Source organism: Carassius carassius, chromosome 49 (assembly GCF_963082965.1).
Source record: "Carassius carassius chromosome 49, fCarCar2.1, whole genome shotgun sequence".
NCBI lineage: Eukaryota > Metazoa > Chordata > Actinopteri > Cypriniformes > Cyprinidae > Carassius > Carassius carassius.
Genome location: NC_081803.1, coordinates 6,472,655 through 6,491,142, shown reverse-complemented (window position 1 = coordinate 6,491,142; position 18,488 = coordinate 6,472,655). Strand labels below are relative to the sequence as shown.

The window sequence follows — 18,488 nt, the reverse complement described above, 5'->3', positions numbered from 1 at the left end:
GTGTATCCTGTGTGTGTATTTATGAATCATGTGTGTGCATGTATGAGTCCTGTGTGTGCGTATGTTGTAGTGTGTGCATTTATCTTTTTTGAGACTCGTCTAGCTCCATAGTGTAGCGACCTTTAAACTACTAACTCTCATCCATATCGAATATCAGAAATAACAGGTGACAAATACAACATCACGAGTAATGCAGCAGATATACTTACTTTTCTCATTCATGCAGACTCTGAGGAAAAATCCAAATATCATGCAGCATAAATAAAGTAGCATATTAAGACAAACGATATTCAAGTGATATAAAATGGGTTATAGGGTTGTGCCGATAGACGATAGTATCGTGTATCGACGATCGTCAGAGATATCGACATAAGCAGAATTCTCTGTCGATAGTCAAGACGATATTAGGCTCATTTTCCTATTAATGTATTAGATTATAGTAATAATAACTATTATTTGTATTTTTATTAGGCTGCTTATTATAATTCGGCTTTTAAACTGCCCAGCTATTTCACTTAATTTCACTGCCCGCATTTCACACACACACCTCGCACGCGCAGGAGGATTACAGCATGTAGTCGGTGAAGTTGTAACGCTTTGACTCGGATAATTCGTTAAATCCATGAAATGAAAGAGATAGAAAACGACGAGTTGGTGTCCCACACATTTAATGGCTGGTTTACGGCAACGCACTCTTCTCATACATGAGAGATTAACCCTTTCTTGGTGTCACAAATAAAGTAAAACAAAATAATTAACAAGGCGGCAGAGCGAATTTATCATCCATAGTGCATGGTTCTCACGTAGTCCTTTTCTTAAAGACTGATCACTTAACTTATAAAACACACTATGTGGTGATGACGTAGAAGGACTACGTGAGAACCACGGATAATAAGTTCAATCTGCCGCCTTGTTATTATTTTCATGCACACCGCACTATAATGTGATGCATGTAAAATACACAGTTTTGGCCGTTACAAAGTCTCCATCCACAAACAGACGTAGCCTACATCGTCTGCAGATATAAGGTATTTCATTGCACTTTAACAAGTAAACTAAACGGCCTATATACTGTATGTGCAATATATTAAACGAGCCCTCACTAACTGAGTTTAATGCCACAGTTATGTTAGACTGCATCTCATTCTTGTTTCTGTGGCGGTGCGTCAGGCGCGCGGTCCGGAGCGGTGTATGACTGATGCATCAGTTCAATTCAACTTTACTACAAATATATCAACTTACCTGTTTTAAATACTTTATATTTAAATGTTCGTTTATGCCCAATATAAGTGTTAAAATGTTGAACTTTAAATTAAATCTACTATTGATTTTCACCGTTTTTGATTTTGCAGAACATTTAGACTGATAACTTCCCTGCGCAGATGCGGACGTGCGATATGACAGTTGCGTCCGACTATGTATGAACTAGCTGTTTTAAATACAGTATTTTTATATTTAACGTTAGTTAAATCAGTCAGTATGTTTGAAAGTATTTTTTTTTATTATTATTGGTGACTCCATAGGCTCTCTCTCTCGCACCTGCGTGGTTTAAAACACCCAATAGTTATGCTATGACAAGAACAAAGAGTCTCTCTCTTGCTCCACCCATGCTCGATAATATTCTGTATCGTCGATCTCACGGGCTGACGATATGACGATTTAAAAAATGACCATATCGCCCAACACTATATGGGTTATGTTAAAAGTATATTATTTTAATCAGATGAAGAAACCCAGATGAAAGCATGGTGAAATGTCTTGAGCACCAAAGAATCACATCCAGTTTCCTTATCAGCGCTCTCCTGGTTTTCTTGAAATCCATGTCCCTATCATAATCTTCTTCAGCGTCATAAACAATTTGCAATTGTTATGCAGCACAACAGTACAACTGATGAACAAGTCATGTGACCAATTCAAATCAAATCACTTTATCACAATACCATGAATGCAAGTATATAGGTGGTAAAATGCTTTTGTGCAAACTCTGCAGCATGACAAGTACTGAATATATTTGCAACACATATACAGTATTAAAAATATACACAGTATACATAAGGGCTCAATATAGGTAGAAAAATAATATATAGTGCAATATTATACTATACAGAGAATGAAAACAATAATAAACAACAATCACTGTACATATACCTTTGCAGTGCAGTATGGTATGAATTAGTGCGAACAGAATGTCAGGGAGAAGAATAATAGTTAGTCAGAGTCCAGTCAGCCTAACTGATAGAGTGCAGTGCATATATGAGGGTGTGTGTGTGTGTGTGTGTGTGCGTGTGTGTGTGTGCGTGTGTGCGTGTGTGTGTGCGTGTGTGTGTGTGTGTGTGTGTGTGGTTTTACTAGTTTTATTATTTAGAATTGTTGTAATGGACATACCATTGATTCCTGCTGAAGGTTGTTGGAGGTATGGGCTCTCACTTGTGAAGTTTATTTTATGGGCGAAACATCTGTGCTGTCAAAGAGCTGTTTGGGAATGCAGTCTTCACAGTTTCAGGCTGCAGTGACTGCACAAGTAGAACATAATACAAGCAGTCATAGCAAATCAGTAATGTATTGAAAACTTGTAGTACATGTGAAGATTTGAGATGCAAAGGCCTCTAAGATCTCTCTGACATGTTCTTCTAAAATTCTTCTTAGAAGAACATTTCAGATAGAACTTAAAGGCTTTTACATCTGATGTGTTCATATACAACATGCCTCATTCTTCCTTTCTTCATCAAATTACTTGTCCTCCTTTAAAAAAATCAAAAACTATAAGTCCATAACAAAAACAGTTTTGGTAAATACAGGTGCAGGTGTCAGTACTCATCATATTCAGTCATTTTCTGCCCAAATGATGCACTGATGATTTGTTCATTCTAGGAAAAATGTTAATTGCTGATTTGAACAGAGATCAACATCAAATGCTGTGTTACTGCATTGATTCAATAAAGACATACCAATGGGAATGAGCACTGTGCAAAAGGCCATGGTCAAGCTACATTTATTTTAATATTATAGTTGTTCAGTATTCTGTTCAAGTGTTGCGCCTGTTGAGTGGGCGGAGTTTAATCGGAAGTCTCGCGAGTTTGGAGAAAATAGCGTGAGATCAGATATCCGGCTCGAAGGACCATGTTGTGTGATCGCTTCAGAAGTTGCTGGAATTATATGGTGAATATCAGCGCGTGCGTCTTTACAGACCTCACCTCTCTTTCCCATGAGCCGCCGAAATGAGGTGCACTGGGTGGATTAAACCGGAATCTGATTTGTTCTTTTGCTAGCTGGTCTCTAATGCTGGTCTGCATCTGGGAGAAGATGTCCTCCAGCTCTTTACATCCACCTCGGAAATTTGTTCCCTGATCAGAGAGAATCTCATAGGGTTTCCCTCTTCGGGCAATGAAACGCCTGAGAGACAGCAGGAATGAATCTCCATCCATGTGATCCAGCAAATCAAGATGTACAGCTCGAGTAGTGAGGCACTTGTATACGACACCCCACCTTTTCTCAGTACGGCGGGCAACCTTCACTAACAGTGGTCCAAAACAATCTACTCCAATGGAGTAAAAAGGAGGTCTTCATAGCCTCAGACTTGATGTGGGTAAGTCTGACATTCTAGGAATCTTTGGTTTGCCTCTCCATTTATTACAATCAAGACAGTGATGCTGATGTCTTTTAATCGCCTCTCTTCCTCGCAAAATCCAAAACTTACGCCGCAGCTCAGCATACACCCTGCCAGCCCCCGGGTGGTGCAGTTGATCATTATAATGCTTGATTAGGAGCTTAACTACTGGATTATCTTGTGACAGAACAATAGGGTGTAGAACTGCATCACTCAATCCATGGCACTTACGAAGTCGTCCTCCTACTTTAATCAAGTCTAGTTCTTTGTCATACTCAGGAGCAAGCTTAATGAGTCGGCTATGCACAGAAATGTCTTTTCCTCCTTTGAGCAAAGCAAATTCGTCAGGAAAGTCATGCATCTGACATTGTCTAAGGATAGACAATTCTGCCTTCTGAAACACATCTGCACTGGGTGAATTGGTGTCATCAGCCGCCCCATGAAGAAATTGTGCCGTAGCCTCTAGTAACTCAGGATAGCTACTAAATTGACTGGGATCAGGTTCAACTTGCAGTTTATGTTCAGTCAATGAGCCGCAAAACACAGATTTCTTAAGTTCCTGAACTTCTTCAGGTGCCTGTCCTTTTGGTGCCTTAGGCCAACAACTGCTAAACTGCATCAAAAAGGCTGGTCCTTGTTTCCATCGTGTTTCTTTAGCTAGTTGTACCAGTGATAACCCACGCGTGATATCATCAGCAGGATTGGCTGCTGAATCGACATAACGCCAAGCTCCAGAGTCAGACAACTCTTGAATTTCGGTGACTCTAACTCCTACAAACACTCGGTATCTGCAAGAATCAGACTGCAGCCAAGAAAGAACTGCAGTGGAGTCAGACCAATAGACGAATTTGGAGATATCTAGGGTCAGCTCTTTCTTCAAGACGTCTCCTAGTTGTGCTCCTGTCAATGCAGCACAAAGCTCTAAACGAGCAATGGAGATTTGTTTCCGTGGAGCGACACATGACCTTGCCGCCATGAAGGCAACATGTATATTACCCTGACTGTCTTCAGAGCACAAGTATGCTACAGAGCCGTATGCTTTTTCAGAAGCATCACAAAACACATGAACACTGCGGCTCTTGACAGGATACTGAAGGCTGGAACTGTAGCATCTTGGCAGGTGGATCTGAGACAATTGTGGGAGCTCGCTCTCCCACTGATGCCAAATGTCTAGTAAGCCCGATGGTAAATTAGGATCATCCCATCCTCGTTTCTTATCCCACAACAATTGCACAACAATTTTAGCTCTGGTGGTATATGGTATGAGATATCCAAGGGGGTCGTAAAGCTTGGCTAAAGTGCGATAGATGCTCCGCATGGTAATTTCACCTTCATCTCTCTGGTAAGGTTTGTATACCAATGTGTCTGATCTACATTGCCATATCAGTCCAAGAGCATTCTCCTGAGGGTTGGTCATTTCTTGACTTAGCCAAATCTCCCCACTCTTCGACTTTAAATCAGCAGGAAGGTGGTGAATAACTTCAGGGATGTTACTGGCCCATTGCCTCAATTCGAATCCACCGTCCATAAGATGGCACTGCAATCGGTTTACCAGTTCTACAGCTTGAGCTTCAGTAGAGACACTCTTAAGACAATTGTCAACATAGAAGCTACGCTCCACCGTTTGACGTACTTCATCAGTACCTTCGAGATCCACCTTGGCATGGGACTGAAGTGCATAAGTAGCACAACAAGGGCTACAAGAAGTGCCAAATGGCAGAACTTGCCACTGATACACGATGGCCGGTTCAGATGTAATCCCATGACGCCACAGAGAGCGAAGGAAGGGTTTATCTTCATCAAGGAGATGGATTTGATGGAACATACCCTTCACATCACTACAGATGGCCACAGAATGTTCTCGAAAGCGGAGGAGAACTCCTAACAAGCTGGCACTTAAGGTAGGACCGGGCAAAAGATGTTCATTCAAAGACTGACCCTGGTACTCAAAAGAACAATTGAAGACGATACGGTTCTTTGCATTGTGATGAACCATATGATGTGGTATGTACCATGACTGGGGACTCAGATCACATTCTGCAGCTGTCAATGGTGTGACGTAACCTGCCTGCAGCAGTTTCTGAATTTCTGATTCATAAGACGCAGCCATACTAGGTTCTTTAGATAACTTTCGCTCTGTGCTGCGTAGCAGGGCCATGACAGCCTCCTTGGGTGCGTTCAGAGGTGGAGGCAACTCTTTCCAGAGTAGAGGCGTGGCGTACCTTTTTACACCATTCACATCAATCCTGATGGTTTTCTCCTCTAGGAAGCGAATAGCTTCCGCATCCATGTCGTGATCGACTGACCACTTTCTCAGATTGATAAGGAAGAGTATCCAGTTGCCAAAGCTTTTCGACTTGACAGAATAGCTCAGCTTCAGGAGAAACACAAGAAATGAATAAACATTCTTGAGCCTGCAAGTGAGGCTTAATAAGCCTTGAGGGACCTTGCAATGTCCAACCGAGCTTTGTATGAACCGCCGCTGGACCTCCAGGAGGACCCAATCTCACTGGCTCAACAGGGGTTATCAAGTGAGGATAATCTGAGCCGATAAGTACCAAGGGCTGCGCTTCATGGATGTCATGTAAAGGTAAGTCACGGAGATGGTGATATCTTCTTTGCAAATCAGAGATGGGGTAAGTATGCTGAACCAGGGCTAGCTCTTTTGCTGTGAAGGCACCCTTGACCGGGTAAGATCTGTCAGGGTGTGAAACAGGTGATATGAAGAAAGATACAGATCTTCCATGAATGGTATGGACATCCTGCCTCACTGTACGCAGAGCCAGATCTTCAATTTCACCCTGAAGGCCTAGACGTCGAGCAGCTTCATTCAACAAAATAGTTCGCTCAGATCCGTCGTCTAGCACAGCGTAGGTTTCTAATGACTTATCCCCATTCCAAATGATTACTCGAATTAACTTCAGTAGCACTTGCCTGCCACTCGTAGGTTGATCCAAGTATAGGGCCTGAGAAGCAGGGCTTACTGAACTTTCCTCCGATGTCCGGTTATTACTTTTACTCATCACATCAGCGTTGGCATTGACTTCATGAAGAACATCAAGATGCCTCCGTTCACACCGCTTGCATTTCGCCTTTAACGTGCATTTAGAGGAAGAATGCCCTCGTCCGCAACGCCAACATCTATGTCCTGTTCTGATCCAACTCTAAATTTGCTCTTTAGTTAAGAGTTTGAAGTTAGAGCACTGATTCATGTAGTGTTGAATTGTGTTACAGAACGGACAATACTTTTTCAGCTTCTCCTGTGGCCTTTCTGAGTCCATGCATTCAGTCTTTGGAAGCTCTACTGATCCTACTTTCTGCTCTTTACCATGTAGGACAGTAGTCGGCTTTCGGGGCACAAAACCAGTTCGCTTGTCTTTGTGAACACTGTGTTTCACATGCTCAAAATAGGACCCATACTGTGTTCCTTCTACCTGCACGCAAACCTCATATTCCAGCCATTCTGCGAAATCAATCAGAGTTGGAATAGGTGTCTGAAGGGGGTTAATGAATCTCTTGAAGTTAGCTCTTAGGTCATACGGCAATTTAGCTAAGAGACGAGAAACATGTGAGCCACATTTCAGTTCAGTCCAACCTGTGCTACCTAACTGATTTAACATTCCAACCAGTGCTCGGACACGAAGGGCAAATGCCTTGAAAGACTTCACATCCCCGCTCCTGATTTTGGGCCCATCCATCAGATTAGTGATCCTTTGCAGTGCCAAATGATGTGGTTGCCCATACATATCAGTGAGCGCTCTCATAGTGTCACTGAATGGAGTACGACTGTGACTATACGAGTCAGCGACAAGTAAAGCGTCTTCCAGCTTAAGGTGGTCCATAAGTATTTGGAACTTAAACGACTCAGAAGCGTCTTCAGGAAGAACGTTGTTTAATGCAAGCTTAAGACGGGAAAACTCTCGGGGATCATCCCGAACGAAATCTGGAATTGTAGGTGTCGGCCCTCGATATTGCATTGGGGGTGGATGCACAGGACGAGGAAGTTCTGTATATCCAAGCAAATGGTGAGAATGTTCAGATGTACGTAACGGTCCATTATTTCGACTGTACTCTTGCCTCCAATCATTTGGAGAATGATCGAAACGATCCGTGAAAGCATTCTTCTGCAGACGCTCTCTGTCATTTATGCGGCGATGGTAAGGATCCGTTGCTGGATGATAATAAACATCATGAGAAGGCATAGTGGACCGCAACACTGGTGAGTCATCTGGATATTGCTGACGAATATCAGACGAATGAGGTGGCCGCAGAGGAACATTAGTATCATAATAGTGATCATACCTTGGCAAGTCATTTTTACTACTATGTGGATCATTATACGAAGGGGTCGACATACCTGAATTATGTGGACTATCACTAAGCCGACCTGCTCTCTGTAGACTGTCCGTAAGCTCTTCAATTAGCTCTTGCTCACGACTGCGAACTGCAAGGAGGGATTCATCTCTAGGTGGCACCAAAGGAGTATGTTCTGTCTGGCTAGAGTTTCCATCACCCTTAAATGACTCCTGCATACTAATAGACTTTGGTGTAGATGACACCACTGCTCCTTCATTCAAAAGCTGTTGCTCAGATAATGAAACCTGGGAAGCTAACACAGAAGAGTTAACAATCATATCAGATATGCGTTGCATGTCTTGCCTCATTCGCCTATTTTCCTCCCTCAATTCACGCATACAACTGATCATATCAGACTGCTCATCTGCAAATGCAAGCTGTTTTGGAGGATAGCTAACCTCATAATCACGCAAATGTGTTGGCCTTCTTATTACTCTACATGGGCGTACAACCTCTGGCTCTATAACTCCCTCACTATTTCTGGACATCATTGCTAAGGTGGTTATAGTATTCGGCTCGAAGGACCATTAAATGTATTGAAAGCTGTAGTATGCACTGATTACTGTTACGGTTCTAAATCACCTTAGAGGACTATTTACACAAATAATGTCCAGTAACTAGGAGAGGATTAAAGAAGCCAGAGTCATGTGTCCAATTCACTCAATGTATTAATGAAAAAATGTATTATTTTCTCACAATGTTAACACAATGTAAATGACACAATATTCTTTGAATCAAAAGATACAAAAATGTTGACATAAGGCAGTGAAAAGGTGTTATTGAGAATACTCAGTCCCAACAAGTCCCAGGTTTCCAGAGAATGTCCACGTAATGAAAGGAAGGCACAGATATCTTCAGACGTCGATCCTCAGACGTGATGTCATCACATTGGAACTCGAACAGATGGTTTGTTAGTATGGATCTTTGTTTGATACTGATAGGGTTAATATGATGTGGTGATAACAGTGAGGCCTGTAGCTTCGTGTGTTACGATATTTAGTGTGTGTGTTGGGTCTGTGTGATTACAGTTCGCTGGACAAACGTGGATAAATGCGTGGTTCTATAATGAAACAAATAAACTCAAATAGTCTCTGTTACAATTCGTACAACAAAGTGCTGTGTCATTATCACTTCACATGATTGAACGTGAGAGACATCGCAAACATATGATAAGGGCATAATATAACAGCTGTTCTTTTATAACTGAAGAAATATCTTATTGATGCATCTAACAGCATATCAAACAATGATTATTGGACTGAATATGATATAAACACCTACGGTCTGCAATGACGCACGCGCTGATATTCACCATATAATTCCAGCAACTTCTGAAGCGATCACACAACAAGCACCTTTTCAGTCTTTTCTGTTTGGGCACAATAGAGCCATGTTCACTCCTCATCCCCAACAGGACTGATTTTCTTTGTGTTTTTGCTCTTCAGCTGTAAAACAAAAATATGTCTATTAACCCCATGTTTAATTACTGTTGCTGGTTAAACATATGAATTAAGACAGATTAGAGAATTAAATGAATATTGATTACAATTTTCTACAAACCTTACTTGAAGAGGGCTGATCATGACGAGAACTTTGTTTGTACCTAACAGAGCAAAAGAGAATGTGTGAGTGAAGGGAGTAAAGGACTAAGATGAAGAGAAACAGGCAGAGAAAGGCAGAATCTTGTGTTTAAGTTTAACAAAATGATAAGAAAGAAAGCTGTATCTTCAAGCTATATTATTCTGAAGTATTTTATACATGATTACATGCTAGCAGGATTGTTGTAAGCCGTTTAAAGACCTCTTCACACCAAGGATGAGTCCATACCGCAACTATTTAACATTTAATGACACAGAGCAGCTTTTCTAGCTGATGAACAATTCAAACAGCCAATCAGAATGCACCTGAGTTTAAAAAGCTTAGGCATTTAAAGTGGCAGACAACAACATCGCTACAGCTTTTATAATAATAAACATTACTTTATTTTCTGTTGGTGTGGATGCTAAAATAGTTATTGTAGTTACTAACTTGTGAACAATCTTAAATGATCTAATTTGGCCAAATTAACTGAAGACCTGATGTGTCACATAACAAGTTAAACAGCTTTTCCACACTTGCTTTTAGACAGATGTGTTCAATTAAAATCAACATGGAAATAAAGGCAGACTGTGAGGTGTGGACAGATATCATGTACTGTTAGAACGGGAAGAGACGGCACTAATAAAGAATACAGTGGACTCTTTAGGATATAAACGCTCTGACTACTTACAATGGGCACAGTCTGCATGAGAGTTGAGGCAATGGTCAATGACAGCAGGAGGAAAAACTGGAGAGTACGTTTGTACAATATCATACAATATCAATTATTAATACTTTGATGTAGCACAGGGCTCGTGCTGATGGGGTTGTGGGGTATGTAAAAAAAGTTACAAAAAAAAAAAAAAACCTTCAAATTCGGTGCAAAATGTAACTACAGTAAAGTTCTGTCAAGGTGCTCAGACTAACAGACGTACCACTGGAAATGTTTGCCTTTGTAGCTTTTGGTCTTCTCCGTCAAATTCATCCCTCTCCACAAACAAGACGGGTCTGAATAGAGTTTGACAGGCCTTCCTTTGGTCTTCCTTTTCAACTTAAATACAGAAAAAGTTGAAATGTTGTTGTTGTTTTAATACATACATGTTGAGACAGTGTGCTAGAAATGATCTGTGAACAAAATATTTGAAAGGAAGGACTATAAGGAAGGTTATTAACACTTAATAAATTAAAGTAAATCAGTTATAACTAAAAGTCTTCAACATCACCTGTGAAGTGTGAAATGTGAAGGACTTCAGCTTAGCTTGCAAATTCTTCAAGTTCAGCTTGAGCTTCGAGTTCAAGTTCCCTCTTAATACTAGCAGCTTTCTGACAGAATGATCCAAATCTGATTCTGAGCTTTGAAAATATTCCATGATTAACAAGAGAAAGGAAGAAACGTTTGAATGAATTATGAATTACAGTTCAGAAAAATAGGGAAGGAAAATCAGAAAGAGAGAGAGAGAGAGAGAACTTCATTAAGAGCTGCTGGACACTGAATGTTGTTGTAGGAGCTGGAGATGTGTGTGATATGAAGAAACTGCAAGACAGAAAAAAAAAAACACTGAATTACAATTACATTAAAAAAGGTATTAAAGCCATGGCACTGTGGTTAATTTGCTTTAACTACAAATACCACAGTAAAACAGTTATCATGGTAAATAATATGGTAAGTGTTTTGGTCACTGGGCATTTCACATTCGTTCACTGGTGTTCGCAAAAGATTTGTAAAGAAAACGTCAAACTGCACTTACTTCCAGATTAATTGCAGAGAATCATAACAGTACCTTAAAAAATAAACCATAAAATAAAATAGTTTACACACCTGGACAACAACGCTCGGTGACCTGTTGGGTCACTCCTCCTTTTTGTGAGTGGTTGTGATGGTAACGACAGTCAAAGGTCATTTGATGACGACACACCCGACAAACGAGACTGTCGTAAAAGGCCGCTTGATTTGAAAACCTAATAATGGGTCATAATACGCTGCTTGCAACCTATGTGGTCATTTTTAGAAGGAGGACAGTCTCAAAATGAAACAAGTTGTCTGCAGGACTCTGCACCTTGCAGTGGCTGAAAATGTCTGGTATCTCCGCACTTGGATTCATTAGTGAAGTCCACCTGCAAAATGCATGTGGGTTGCATTGGAGATGTTTGAAAACCATGAGCATCTCTCTCACATGATAAAGGCCAAGAAACATCTCCATAGGCTATTAAGTGATATTATGGTAGAGTTTAATTAGCCCTACCAAGCACATATTCATGTTTAAGTAATGATAGTGCATAATTTAAAACGAAAGCAAATTGTCTGCACTTTATTACTTAAAGCATCTATTTTTCTCAGCACTAGGAATGGGTGACTGGCGAAGTCCAAATGTGTGCTTGAATACGCAGATGGAACCTATATTGTCGTGTTTTTAGTTAGGATACCTAGCACACATTCACGTTTAAATTGAGTAGGCTACAACAGGCTAATTTAAAACTAAACGAAATTGTAGCCTAAGCACGCCACTGTTGCTGAAAGCATCTGATATCACGCACTTGGATTGGCTGGCAAAGTCCAACTGCATCCTGTAACATGCGGGTGGGTTGCATTGGAGGTGGTTAAGCAGAGTGTCTCTCACAGACGGTAAGGGTGTTGAAAGTGTCAAATAGACTCCTCTTGAAAGATAAATAATGGAAAACATTGACCTCCAGGTGCAGACAATCTTAATCATAGATCAAACGTAAGTCGTTGTTGGGGGAAACGTCTGTTACGTGTAGTCAATGATGAGGTGAATTGATGACTGGCGAAGCCCTGAGAGTGTAATAACATTGCGGATGGTTTTACATTGAAGTTGGTAGAAAGCCATGTGCGTGTCATCAAACGTAAAAGGGTGCCATATGCGTGGGCAGACAACGCCAAAGGACGTGACAAAACGGCCTTATATGAGGCCCTGAGATGAGAACGGGTTGGTAATAACATGCGTTTTTAAAGTGGTAATTTCTCTGTAGTGTATCACATTTTATAGTATTTTTTTTTGTTTTGTGTGTCGGCTGTATTTTTGTAGTGCAGAGTTTTGAAGGTTTTTTTTTCTTACAGCAACCATGAAACAAAAGTATGTAGTATAGCAGGGAGGATAATTATACACCGAGAAATACAAAGAGCTGGAGTTGCAATTTTAATCTCACAGCTGTGTATACTTTTGTTTCCCTTTTCTAAAATAATTGGTTTTACGTTTACCTTTTTTACAGTCTATTTTGTGAAAGCTGTGAGCCGGAACGGTTTCTTGTACACTCTTGAAAGTTTTCAGAACAAATCATTATTTTGAAAATATTAAAATTAACTACAAAGTGAACCCACTAAATGGGTTTCTGGTGGTAAATCAAATTCCCTAGTCGTACCTACATAAATAGATCACAGATTTAGATTTCTGCTTTTACTACTCTGAGCTGTATTCACTACAGTTCTTTTTATTAGTGCAGCTTTCAGTGACATTTTATTACCATGATTGAACTGATACCAATTTCACTGATATTTAAAAAAGGGACTCCTTAACATACTGTAAACTGGAGAGAAAAAAAGAAAAAAGAAAAAAAAAAAAACACCTTTCTTCCAATCTTGGAGTTTCAATTCTGAAAGACACATGCATCATACCAGTTTACTATAGCTGCCTGTGGAGGTAGAGAAACTGCTTCTGTAAACCAAGCAGTACCAGCAACAGCTTTGTGGAGAGGACACTGATACACTTGCATATACAAGGATATTTTGCTCCTTGTTCTTTTGTCCTCCTATGCATCTTTGGACAATAAGCCATTGCCACCATTCAGTGAAGAGGAATATGAAGCAGATGTGACCAAATATGAAGGTGTGGTGAATTTCTATTCTAAATGACAGATTTTGCACTCCAGTCAAATTATGGTCACTGCAAGGTTTTATCAAAACCGTGGTCAAATAAAGCTAGAGCCTAACAATGTGGTTTATTTAGATCAAGTAAGAGTATAAATTAAAGAGGGCTGTTAGACGGACATAAGTGGAAGTAGTTACTGATCTTTGACAATGAAGGGGTTAAACTGTACATTGCTCCCTTTAACTGCTACAGTGAAAAAAAAAAAAAAACCCCACATACACAACACCCCACACACAAACTGCTTGGCAATCAACCTTTATTGGAGTTTCAATTCTGAAAGGCACTTGAATCATACCGGTTTACCAGAGTTGCCTGTGAAGGTAGAGATACTGCTTCTGAGAAAGAGCAGTACCAGAACCAGCAACAGCTTGAGGTGAAGACCATGATACACTTGCATAAGAGGACTGAGAGCCAGGAACAAATTCACTTGTATCTTAAGGCTTAGATGATCCACCATAAGTAGTGCCTCCCCGCAGGATAGCAGTAGAGGACCCTGCCTGGGTTCCAGAGCTGCCTACGAAGGTGGATGGAAGCTGCTTCAGAGAGCCATGAACAGATTGACTGGCAACACCTTGAGGCTGTGAGCCATCAAAAGTGACACTTCCTTGCAAGGTAAATGGTGAAGACCCTGACTGGGTTCCATAGCTGGAGGTAAACTGCTTTTGTGAACTCTGAACAGTAGAGGGATGGTCTACACCTTGAGGTGACAATGAACATTTGCAGTACAAGCTTCCATATGGACTGCTAGCAGCAAAGTGACTCATGTCTTGAAGTTGACTCGATTCACCATAAGCAGGGCTTCCATGCAGGGTGAAGGGAGTAGAGGATCCTGCCTGAGTGCCAGAGCTGCCAGTGTAGGTAGAGGTCAGCTGCTTCTGAGGACCCGGAACAGTAGACGGACCAGATTGTGGGGAGGACAGTGACACACTTGCAGCATATGGGTAAGACCCAAAGGCAAACTGACTTGTGGTACCTGGAGACTGGACAGAACCACTGGAAGAGCTGCTCATTCTCTGAGGGAGCGAACCAGTAGAGGCCCCAAGCTGAGCCCCAGAGCTGACCTGGTAGATGGAGGTAAGCCGCTTCTGTGAACTAGATTGACTGGCAACACCTTGGGGTGAGGAATGGGATAAACCTGCATATGAGGATGGAGACCCAGGGGCAGACAGACTTGTGGTACCTTGAGGCTGACGTGATCCATAAGCAGGGCTTCCATGCAGGGTGAAGGGAGTAGAGGATCCTGCCTGGGTGCCAGAGTAGGTAGAGGTCAGCTGCTTCTGAGGACCCGGAACAGTAGATGGACCAGCTTGTAGGGAGGACAGTGACACACTTGTAGCATATGGGTAAGACCCAAGGGCAAACTGACCTGTGGTACCCGGAGACTGGACAGAACCACTGGAAGAGCTGCTCCTTCTCTGAGGGAGCAAACCAGTAGAGGCCCCAACCTGAGCCCCAGAGCTGACCTGGTAGATGGAGGTAAGCCGCTTCTGTGAACTAAATTGACTGGCAACACCTTGGGGTGAGGACTGGGATAAACCTGCATATGAGGATGGAGACCCAGGGGCAGACAGACTTGTGGTACCTTGAGGCTGACGTGATCCATAAGCAGGGCTTCCATGCAGGGTGAAGGGAGTAGAGGATCCTGCCTGGGTGCCAGAGCTGCCAGTGTAGGTAGAGGTCAGCTGCTTCTGAGGACCCGGAACAGTAGACGGACCAGATTGTGGGGAGGACAGTGACACACTTGCAGCATATGGGTAAGACCCAAAGGCAAACTGACTTGTGGTACCTGGAGACTGGACAGAACCACTGGAAGAGCTGCTCATTCTCTGAGGGAACAAACCAGTAGAGGCCCCAAGCTGAGCCCCAGAGCTGACCTGGTAGATGGAGGTAAGCCGCTTCTGTGAACTAGATTGACTGGCAACACCTTGGGGTGAGGAATGGGATAAACCTGCATATGAGGATGGAGACCCAGGGGCAGACAGACTTGTGGTACCTTGAGGCTGACGTGATCCATAAGCAGGGCTTCCATGCAGGGTGAAGGGAGTAGAGGATCCTGCCTGGGTGCCAGAGCTGCCAGTGTAGGTAGAGGTCAGCTGCTTCTGAGGACCCGGAACAGTAGATGGACCAGCTTGTGGGGAGGACAGTGACACACTTACAGCATTTGGGTAAGACCCAAGGGCAAACTGACTTGTGGTACCTGGAGACTGGACAGAACCACTGGAAGAGCTGCTCATTCTCTGTGGGAGCAAACCAGTAGAGGCCCCAAAGTGAGCCCCAGAGCTGACCTGGGAGGCAGCACTATATTGCTTCTGGGAACTCAAGACACTGGTGGACTGACTGAAAGCACTTTGGGTTTCCTGGGAGCTTGACACATGCAAAGCATCACTGGTGGATTGGCCAGAAACACCAAGCTGGGCAGGATAGCTACTACTCTCTCTTAGGGTAGAAACTGGTCCAGAACCACTTGCAGCATATTGGGTCTCCAAACGTAGTCCCCCAGCAACACCTGGAACAGTTGATCCAGAGAACGCCAAACTGCTTGAAGACTGTTGATTCCGGGACAGAGGCAAGGAAACAGAGCTGCTTGGAGCAGCTTGGGCATGGGACATTGATAGATAGCTGCTGGAACCACCTTTGACAAACTGAGGTAGATTCCATTTCGACTTGCTTTTCAGGGGCTTAGCAGGGAACAAACTGGAGCCCACTTCTTCAACAGGCAAAGTCCCAGTCACATGGACCTCTGACATGGAAGACTGAACTGCATGATGGGAACGAGCATCAGAAGGCTGACCCCACCCACGATGGGCATCTGAATATGCGCTACCTATAGAATTAAAACAGAAGGCTTTTACACAAGTCTCACTAAGCACATTCCTTGAAATAAAAGGGAGAGAGCACGACTCACTTTTAAGTCCATCAGCATTCCTCCAAAACAGGAAGACTACTAGCAAGGGTAACCTACAAATTTTAAGACACATTAGCAAATGTTTGTGTGCACAAACACAGATTGAATGAACAAACTGACCTTTTCCAACCTTGATCCATAGCCAAAAAACCCACAAGTACTCCAAAAACCCAATGTTCACGTTATCAAACCACCACACAGAACCAACAAATCCAAACATTCCTGCAACTGGAAGTAAGTGTATTTTATATGCCTTTACCATTCCAATTAACACAGATGACTAATTACATGAAATATTGTTCACCTGGGAAACTGGTTAAAAGACAATTGATGCTTGTTTTGTGAAAACTCTGATACCCTTTGTGCAATGTCTACATAAGATATTATACACCCACCTTATACAAAATATACATTATATTAAATACAAATGTGTTAATAGGATAGCATGCTAATTACTTTTATCAAATTAATTTTGATATTAAAATCATTAGTTTGAAATTCAATCTTTTTATATATATTTTTTGCAAAACTTTTACTTTTTTGCGCAGTACATACTTTTGCAAATGCATGGCATATATTTTATGCTAAATTAGGTTGCGATAAAAACAATTACCTTTTCTTATTGTCTGAGCTATCAAGTTACTTGAATAAGGCTACATTTCCTAGTGAAATGAATATGCATCCTTTTGCGCAAATGACATCAGTATTGAAACTGATCAAAACCAAACCATCAATAAATATATTTGATAACTATCAGCATGATTATTTAAACTACATCAAGGTTTATTTCATGAAGCAAGTGTTTACATAAATATTTTCAATATAGTTTTCATGCATTAGGACAACAATCACTTCCATATGAATTCACTTGATATCACACACTTTACCACAGTACTTAAATTCATGGCACCAATATAAATTATAATAAACAAACTGCTGACACAAACATAAATTAGACATTTTTATATAAAAACTGTGCATGACAAGCAATAAATCTATTGCTCTTTTTTCTTTCTTTGATTTGATAGGGCCAATGTGCTTTTCTATTCCTTTGTAATGCACTGTATGAACATATTGCTTATTTTCATACTTTATGATAAATATGTACTTTTATATATAGTTTATAGAATATATATAGAATACATAAAGCCATTATACATTCAACTTGGCACTTCTAAAGTACAGAAATGGACTGCTTTGTAATGCATACTAACAGCTTTGTCAGTTGTTCTAAAAATGTTGCCAGCATAGATAAAAATTGAAACACTGAGGTACACACACACAAAAACACTTTCACACTGCGGTGTAGCAACAATATTAATACAATATTTGCTTTACTATTCAGCAACACTTACATGATAAATACCAAGAAAACTGAAAATGAAAACTTGTTTTATTTCATCAGTGTAGACTCAAGTGTACTTGATTTGAGCAGAGAGAGTGAGTAACATCTAGAAGTGTAGAGGGCAGATTCATGGCTGGTTGAGAGACAAAGTGAATAAACAAAGAAGGAAGTAAGACTAATGTTTGGAGTCTCTGGGATAAAACTCCGCCACAGTGCTCTGAGGAATCCTTTTCAGCATCTCCTTGGGGAAGATTCTCAACAGCTGCCAGCCAATGTCCAGTGTTTCAAACACAGTTCGGTTCTCATATGCACCTGTGGCACAAAACATGTTAGGCTCATTCTGAAGTTATATACACAAAGCAGCACGCTGTGCTTTTCATGCAATCAAATGCACAAGCTGAAAACTTGTGGCAACCCCTGCAGGTACACATAAGCGTAAAACAAGAGACAGATAATCAGAATTAACTGAAAGTTAGAATTAAAACTATAAAAGAACAAACTATAAACTACAATTTTTAATTATAGTTTTTTTTTTGTTGTTTTTTTTTTTTACCGATATTACAAAGCACCTTGAGAAAATATTTGTTTGGTGTTTGGTGAGAATAAACAATTTAATGTGTTAAAGGATTAGATTACTTTCAAATTAAAATTTCCTGATAATTTACTCACCCCCATTTCATCCAAGACGTTTACGTATTGTTTTCTTCAGTCAAAACGAAATTAAGGTTTTTGATGAAAACATTCCAGGATTATTCTCCTTATAATGGACTTCAGATACCAAACAGCTGAAGGTCAAAATTAGAGTTTCATTGC

General features: G+C 41.1%; 2 protein-coding genes across 2 annotated transcripts in view; both read right to left on the bottom strand.

The window, feature by feature from the left end:
* Positions 1-13,775: 13,775 nt before the first annotated feature.
* Positions 13,776-16,559, bottom strand: LOC132132342 (uncharacterized). The gene is made up of 3 exons (XM_059544720.1): positions 16,451-16,559; positions 16,331-16,383; positions 13,776-16,249 (listed from the first exon to the last, which is right to left on the bottom strand). Exons 1-3 carry the CDS (start codon positions 16,468-16,470, stop codon positions 13,860-13,862), a joined length of 2,463 nt encoding a protein of 820 aa, XP_059400703.1. The 5' UTR covers positions 16,471-16,559; the 3' UTR covers positions 13,776-13,859.
* Positions 16,560-17,092: 533 nt separating this feature from the next.
* atp6v1b2 (ATPase H+ transporting V1 subunit B2) overlaps positions 17,093-18,488 on the bottom strand; it is a 37,962-nt gene continuing 36,566 nt past the window's right edge. The window contains exon 14 of the mRNA XM_059544986.1: positions 17,093-17,987. Coding sequence (XP_059400969.1) covers positions 17,851-17,987 — 137 coding nt within the window. The 3' untranslated portion in view covers positions 17,093-17,850. The remainder of the gene's footprint in view (positions 17,988-18,488) is intronic.

Excerpts from the sequence above, each read along its gene's own strand:
- LOC132132342 (XM_059544720.1), bottom strand. The coding sequence starts at position 16,470 with ATGGATCAAGGTTGGAAAAG. Across the intron at positions 16,384-16,450 it reads ATGGATCAAGGTTGGAAAAG|GTTACCCTTGCTAGTAGTCT; the intron begins GTCAGTTTGTTC and ends TAAAATTTGTAG. Across the intron at positions 16,250-16,330 it reads GAATGCTGATGGACTTAAAA|GTAGCGCATATTCAGATGCC; the intron begins GTGAGTCGTGCT and ends TTAATTCTATAG.